The following is a 7,615-nucleotide window of genomic DNA, read 5'->3' on the forward strand; positions in this document are numbered from 1 at the left end:
AGGTACATAATGGTAGTCGTGCTGCATTTCCTAGACAATGTGTGGATACAATAGCCTTGAAAACAAGTAAATGCCTCTTAACTTTATTCCAATGGCAATGTGGCACACTTGACAGAGTAGAGTGGTAGTTTTGTCATCTTCTCCCCCCCACCCCTTTTTTTTTTTTGGTGTTTCTGCAATATGGTTCTCTCATCTCTACACATTCCAACAATTAATATCTCGCCCCCCTCGTCCGCTATAGAAACCCACTTGACCCGGAAGCTGGAGGATACCTCTCATCCACTTGTTCAATCAATCATGCCATATGCATACCAAATTCTCTCCATATCTGCCCTCATAAATCCGCTATCTACCAATCCTCTGAAATCTTTTTCTCCGCATCATTAAATCACTCTTTGGTATCCCCACCTCCCTAATTCTCCAATTCATCAAACACCTAGACAGAGATTGTTCTCTCAACTCGATCTCTATATATAAGATACTTGTTCTTCCTCTACATATCAAGTACTCCCACTATTTTATTTCTTTTCTATCTTCAATCTTCGCCAATACTTCTACTGTCATCTACTTTTGTGTAAGAAGATTCTCTTTTATCAGGTGATCTACAACCACACTAGAATGTCTCTGGATATCGCTTCTGAACGTGTTTGTTATGTGCACTGCAACTTCTGCAACACCATTTTAGCGGTACAAGTCTATTTTGCTTCCCACTTTTTCCTTAAACTAGAAGGGCTTGATCCATGGCCTTTCTCTGCTAATTATATTTCAAACTCGATTTTATAAAATTGATAGTCCATTTATACATGAGATTCATTCCAATTTTAAAGAAATTATGCCTGCGTCATGAAATAGGGTTTACATACTTATGTGGGAAGATTATACCTCAAATTTTCCATTTTTTTTAAAGAATAATATCATTTCCATCTCTTGACCAAAATGTTCAATTTTTCCAAAGGAACCAATGTATCTTCTAGAGATCCTAAATATATCTTTTTTTTTTTTGAGGAGGGGGGGTGGGTGGGGGGTTATATATTCCTGTGGTATTTTCAATATTGATTTTTGTCCCAGATCTTCAGATGATTTTTCAGTGCAACAGTCACTAAACCAGATGGCTCCATTAAGCCATGACTAGTTGGAATGATCTTTGATCAATGACCTCAATTTCATCCAAATGTAAAGGATTCAGAGGCTAGCTAGGAGATCGCTTGGGGCCCTAACTCTAGGGTTAATTCCTGCCTTCTTGACTGAAAAGTGCAAGTCAACCTAGAGCTTTTCACCAACCAGGACTATGCACCCATGTTTTATGTGGATGCTCTTCTAGTTAACAATCTAGATCTTGTTGCGGCCTTTTTCCACCATTAATTATAAGCATCTAATCATATATAGTTTCTGGCTTTTTCCTGTCACCTTTTTGTTTTATCACTATGCTTGATCACCATAAGGCTTTACAAGTTTCTTCTCTATTTCTTTTAATATTAAAATTTCTGAAGGTGGGTTGGTTTGTACTTCAGTTTCTTCTGGGTTTTCTTCGAAATGCTTACAGTTTGATGAGGAAAATAAAAAAAAATCACGGGCAGCATAGATGCTTTTGATTCTTTCTACAAAGCTTTTCTTCATTTCCATATCTCTTTAAGCAACAGACTCCCATCATAACAAAACCCTCTTTAAACAAGCAAATCCCTCGTACATGAATCTCATTTCTTTTGAAGAATGATAACGATTGATTTCACAGACTCGGAAAAGAGAAGCAAATCTCATCCTTGATTGTCCATGTTGAGGAGGTAATGTGGTTATTGCCTAGTGGTTTTCCATACAGTCACGTCCTTTTCCCCTCTCTCTCTCTCCACTTTACTGTTTTACTGCCTTTGGTGTCAGGCGCACTGAATGGAAAGAGAAATGGTGGAGCTGTTTTATAGTAGGGGGTGCCATTATAGTTATATGCATGTGAAGCCTGCTAGCTATATTGGGGTAGCTGGAGCCTGGAGATGAGAATGTAGCTTGGTCTATACAGTTTGAATGGAACCAAAAATAAAGTTTTCCAGCCCACAAAAGATCATACAGTAGACCCACATACATTACTTCTTCTTCTTCTGCTTCTTCTTTTTCTTCTTCTTTTTCTTCTGCTTCTTCTTCTTCTTCTTCTTCTTTCTTGCATTTTCTTGCTTATTCCTAGTGAACTAATTCGCTGCTGCACTTGTTTGTCATTATTATCATCATCTTTTTCTTCTTCTTCTTTTCTTTTGCATTTTTTTGGTAGTAAGTTCCCTGTGTATGTGAAGGACCATCTACCTATGTTAAGAGCTAGATTCAGAATGGTGGGCTAAATATCGCTCCCAACTTTTGCCTTAATCTGTCTGCTCCATCCTTAGAATTTGTGCTGGTGGAGCAGATCGATAGATGTAGTAACCAGTGGTATACTATTCTTTAGAATTGTCATAGATATTGAAAAATAATGGAAGTAATGGGTTTTATTTCATTTCATGTTCTTCCATTTTTAATCTCCTGATGTACTGATCTAGTGTTGAAGGGTGAGTTGGGTTTTGTAAAGCCGGAGGTCATTAGAAGATAAATGCTTCTCGATTCTTACTGGAGCTAAAGCACTGGAGTATTATGTCTTGATGTGTCTGATTCTGCACTTGAAAATAGTCATTTTATTTGCTGCAGATTTTTCTCTAGTCCATTCTACAAACTTTATAATATTTTTACAAGGTTAATTATCTTCCTTTGTCTGCACCAAAATGAAAATTTCATTTGGTCACATGGAATGAAGTTTGAGTTATTAAAAAAATTCGCAACTGCTCCTCTTTAGAGAGAGATTGAGGTTTCAATGTTTAAATTCAGAATATACTTCAAATGCTCCTCTAAAATCCTGGCCATACACACATTTTTTGTCCTTCATTTTCCGATACTTCGCCTGTAGGTGAGTGTCCCGTGCACCAGTGTGTTCAATGCTGTGACCATTAGGTGTGGCCACTGTGCTAATCTTTTGTCAGTGAACATGGGAGCTTTGCTACAGACTGTCCCTCTTCATGATCTTCAGGTATGCAAGAAGCTGATGATCATCTCTCTTTTACTATTATACAACATATAATAAACTTATGCAAAACTGCCCCATGAGATTCTTTACTGCACACTGTCACTGTTTGTATCTCTCCTTTGGTTGATCGTCTACAAAGCAAAACTGCCCCGTGAAGGCATTCTTTAAATGAGGAATCATTCACACATCATTCTGAAAGAGGGGCAAAGAATAAAATTATTCGATGATACATTTCTTTGTATTCTGGCTGACAAATGTTTTGCAGAAGGAGAACCTACTTTTCCAAGCCTCTAGCAAGGAGTGCGGATCTTCTTCCAAATGCCACAAGGTTGCTGTAATGGATTCTTCAGATAATGAGCAACCTAGAATGCTTCCAAAAGGTGGTAAGTCTCCCTCTCGTCACCTTCCACTGTCTCCTGTGTACTTGTCTGCCAGCCAAATAATGGAGAGGGCTCTGTGAAATAATTGTTTTAAGACCCTATGAGCCACATCAAAATGGAAGATTTTTAATCCCAAACACTCTATAACTAGAGGCCCTCTTAACATAGTGTTAGACTTCTATTTCCATGAGGATTTAAATAATTTAAAAATAGAACAACAGTTTGTATTAAGTTAATGCAACCTTTATCACTTTAGTTTGCCAGGTGGTATACATGCATGTGTTAATGTGATCCATCTGGATAGTCTAATTGATTAATTAATCACCTATTTCGCCCCATATTCTTCCGTTTAAATTCTCAATAATTAAATGTTGCAACTAGAAAAAAGTTTCCCAATAATATTGAAGAGGAATTGTCAGATCAACTAACTGATCATGGGATGAGATCGAATTAGCATGATGGACTGTATGCTTATGCCATACCTTAAGTGGATGCCCACTTCTCCTTGAAGGATTTGAAGTAGATATATTCTTAATTAAGTGAAGAAAAAGGAAAGAGGGGAACGTGGAGGACAGTCCATGTAGCTTGGAGAAGATAGGAACAAGATCCAAATCAGATAAGAAGATATAGAGGTTGAAGGGGTGAATTTGAACTATTAACTTCGTCACCATCTACCATTAGAAACAAGAAGATAAAATGTAGAGGTACATATTGATGTAAGGTAAAGTTGGTACAGATGGGATAGGGTACTGGGTGCTCCCTTCATGCATGTAATTAATTTAACCGTAGGATAAACGGAATTTCCTTTGTTGCCCAGTATTCAATCATCTATACAACCCACGTGCTAACAGATGTGAGTGATTTACGTGAAAAAGACAAAGGAAAAGGGGAAAGAAAATATTAACCCTAGCAGTTTTATCTCCTATATACACTGTATATTGAATAAAAGAATATTTTAATTTTTTAAAAAAAAAATAGCCCTCCTAACTAAATTGACTCCGAATTAAGATATATTTACAAAGAAGTCACTAGATTAATCTTTTCTACTTTTTGTAGGATAAATCACTTGATGAAAACCCATAGCATATGAGGATTGAAATCTGAGGAATATTAGGGGTTTAGGGTTTCTCAGTTTTTCTTTTAGTGTGGTTCTCCTTTCTTCGCATACTTGAATTTAATGAAATCTCATCCTACTTTGATGAGAAGCCCAATTAATTAATAATTTAGTAGGTGACCATCCAATTCATGCACATATAGTGTGGGGTGATGATCCTGTAAGTTCTTGTAACCATTAGTTTTGTAGTTTTACCATTCATTAGTTCAATGTGCAAACTCCATGAACGCTACAATCACAAGGCTAATTATGTTGATCACTGTATGTATCATGCAAAAATTTGTAATAAATAAGAGGCAAAATGAGGAATTTTTTTTGTAACCACAGATGAAATCTAGGGTTTTCAATCAAATGAGGAAAATCAAATAGAAGTCCATTTAACTAGTCATTAAGACTTAGGCTTTTGTTGCTTTTGGGCAGATTTCATGTAACACTTAGTTTCATAAGGGCTTCTTGGTTAGAAAGAAATTGAACCTCTTGCAGGCTTTCTTCACTTTCTAGGAAACATATCTAAAATTTATTGTTGTAAGGTTGGTATGTTAAGGCCACTTTCCCATAACAAAGGTTTAGGGTTTTTCAAGAGTAGTTCATCCTTGCAGTAATTAGGCTTTATTGATCAATATTAGAAAATATAGACAAGAAAGAGGAAAACTAGGTGGGAAGGAAAAAACAAAGGCACATAAGAAACTTTTCATGTGGTGAATTTATTGGACATCCAAATGGTTGCCCTGCATGGGGAAACATTATTTCTACTACTTGATTATCAGGAAATTGATCTCATATTTATGTTGGTGCTGGCCTAGTGAATATCAGCTTAGATAAGCTGGTATACAACACATGGAAACTGTAGTGTTATTTTGAGGTTTTTCAGTTCTAATTAATCTGTTTGGTACCTATATCTAGTTGAGATCAGAAATTGTGTCATTTCTAGCTTGAATGAAAGAGCCGATAAAACTAACTCTGCTATAATTTACTGCAAATGATTTTAATTAGCAGCACAAGAGAAAAAGCAAAGGGTCCCATCAGCATACAACAGGTTTATTAAGTAAGTTCTTATGACGTTCAGCTTCCATTCATGACACTGGTTTTGTATATTAACTTTTCTCATAAATATGTCCAAAGATTTGTATATTGCTTGACATAATAATTTATATACGTGTCCCTACAGGGGCTTTTTATTATTATTATTAATTTGATAACTAATTTGCTTACCACAATTGATTAATTCCACATGCTTATTTTTATGCAGGGAGGAGATTCAAAGGATAAAAGCTAATAATCCTGACATAAGCCATAAGGAAGCCTTTAGTACTGCAGCAAAAAATGTAAGTTTGGAGAAATTATTTTAAAGAAGCCAAGTTTATATATATAGGCTGATCAGAAGATTAAAAAAATGGAAAAAAATATTACTTGTGGTATTAGCAATAATCTCATTAATTTTTTAGTTTCTTGTCAATATGCACGCCACATTTAATTGGTATTTAATTAGAAAAATATCCCTCAACCTTGTACAAGTTTGATATGTATCGTTAGCCCATGTAACTATTAAACCGACAAATCTCAAAGGTTACCTACTACCAAACCTCGTGTTTTAGTATTTTTAGTGTGTTTGATAATAATTTTTATTTGAAGTATTTTTTATGGAAGTATTTTCTCTAAAGTGTTTTTAAGAAAATCACATATCAAATGTTTCTTCAAAATATACTATAAATGATTTTCCAACACTACAAATAATTTTTCAGATTTTTAAAAGTGTTTTCTAAATTTTACTAAACACTTAATTTTTTTTTAAAAATGTTTTTTAAATTAAAAATACTTCATAAAATCACTTCTTATAATCACTGCTAAACAAAAGTTTGTTTGACAATGATTTATAGAAAACACTTTTTGAAAACACTTTTTTATATTAAAATATGAAAAATCACTTGTAATATTATAGTGTTTTCTAAATAAACACCTGATAAGTTAATTTTTTAAAAATACTTTTAAAGAAAACACTTCCATTAAACACACTTTTAAGTAAAAATATTATCAAACAAACTCTTAATCGATTTAATTATATGTATTATTATTATTTTAGAAAATCAATTTCAAGATTGTCTAACAAAACTTGACAACAAATTTTCAATTGCAGTGGGCGCATTTCCCTCATATCCACTTTGGGCTAACCCTGAACAACAGCAAGAACGACAAAGCTAACTTTGATGCAGCATTTTCTGGGGAAGGGCCAAGAAAGACCCAAGGATTCTACTAAGGAAATGATAATGTGGTCGGTAAACTAAATATTATAGTGTGTTTGTTTACAATACTGAAGCAGAATTTGAGTTTTCATCAGGCCTGCAACCAGAAATGGTAGCACATAGCTTGTTCTAGAGGAATGAGGTCCTCACAATGACCACTTCATCTGTTATGAACAGCATATTTATGGACTGTAAATGTGTGTGTATGCATCCTTTCTTCAATAATTTTCTTTATAATTGACCTATATATGGGATTTTTCTATTATATAAATAGGAATTGAATTAACTGTTAACTTAGGTTATAATATCTGATAAACTTTCATTTATTAGAGTCTGTTTGATAGTGATTGAACAAAACGTTTTTAACATTTCTAATATTTAAAATTTTTTATTAAGTATTAAAAATATTGGAAACGTTTTACAAAATCACTCTCAAATATACTTCTAATTTAAGATTAATAAAATCAACCTTCAAATTATAGATCTTAGAGAGATATAGGTTCATCAAAAGCTGCAAGTCATTCCTCATTGTAAGTTGTGCCCCATTGTTCTCCGAAGAGCATTCCTATCAAGAGGTCTTCACATATTATTGTAAGGTTAAAAAGGTGGTATTTATTTTTTTTAACTTAATTTTATATAGAACTTAATATAAAATAATGTTTAATAGTATTAAATATTAAGTAATTTATTTATTTAATATTTTATTTTTATTAAATATTAAATAATAAAAAAAACAATTAAAATTAAAAGTGTGTTTTCATACCTTCATATATAAAAAAAATACTCATAAAATAGAAACTCAAGTTTATAAAATACAAATTTCAATCAATTATCTAAAAATAAT

At 33.5% G+C, this 7,615-nt stretch overlaps 1 protein-coding gene across 4 annotated transcripts; it reads left to right on the top strand.

Moving 5' to 3' along the window:
* The first annotated feature begins 213 nt into the window (after positions 1 to 213).
* Positions 214 to 7,042, top strand: LOC117920481 (axial regulator YABBY 5-like). Of its 4 annotated transcripts, XM_034838041.1 has the most exons (7): positions 215 to 504; positions 598 to 687; positions 2,921 to 3,040; positions 3,303 to 3,420; positions 5,525 to 5,576; positions 5,781 to 5,856; positions 6,666 to 7,042. In XM_034838041.1, exons 2-7 carry the CDS (start codon positions 619 to 621, stop codon positions 6,783 to 6,785), a joined length of 555 nt encoding a protein of 184 aa, XP_034693932.1. In that variant the 5' UTR covers positions 215 to 504; positions 598 to 618; the 3' UTR covers positions 6,786 to 7,042. The 4 variants fall into 4 exon arrangements, with proteins under 4 accessions (XP_034693935.1, XP_034693932.1, XP_034693933.1 ...); XM_034838044.1 differs by having other exon boundaries at positions 214 to 687; positions 3,303 to 3,417; XM_034838042.1 differs by having other exon boundaries at positions 215 to 687; positions 5,528 to 5,576.
* Positions 7,043 to 7,615: the final 573 nt, after the last annotated feature.

Source organism: Vitis riparia, chromosome 8, assembly GCF_004353265.1.
Source record: "Vitis riparia cultivar Riparia Gloire de Montpellier isolate 1030 chromosome 8, EGFV_Vit.rip_1.0, whole genome shotgun sequence".
NCBI lineage: Eukaryota > Viridiplantae > Streptophyta > Magnoliopsida > Vitales > Vitaceae > Vitis > Vitis riparia.

Excerpts from the sequence above, each read along its gene's own strand:
- LOC117920481 (XM_034838041.1), top strand. The coding sequence starts at position 619 with ATGTCTCTGGATATCGCTTCTGAACGTGTTTGTTATGTGCACTGCAAC. Across the intron at positions 3,041-3,302 it reads TCCCTCTTCATGATCTTCAG|AAGGAGAACCTACTTTTCCA; the intron begins GTATGCAAGAAG and ends AATGTTTTGCAG. Across the intron at positions 5,857-6,665 it reads TTAGTACTGCAGCAAAAAAT|TGGGCGCATTTCCCTCATAT; the intron begins GTAAGTTTGGAG and ends TTTCAATTGCAG.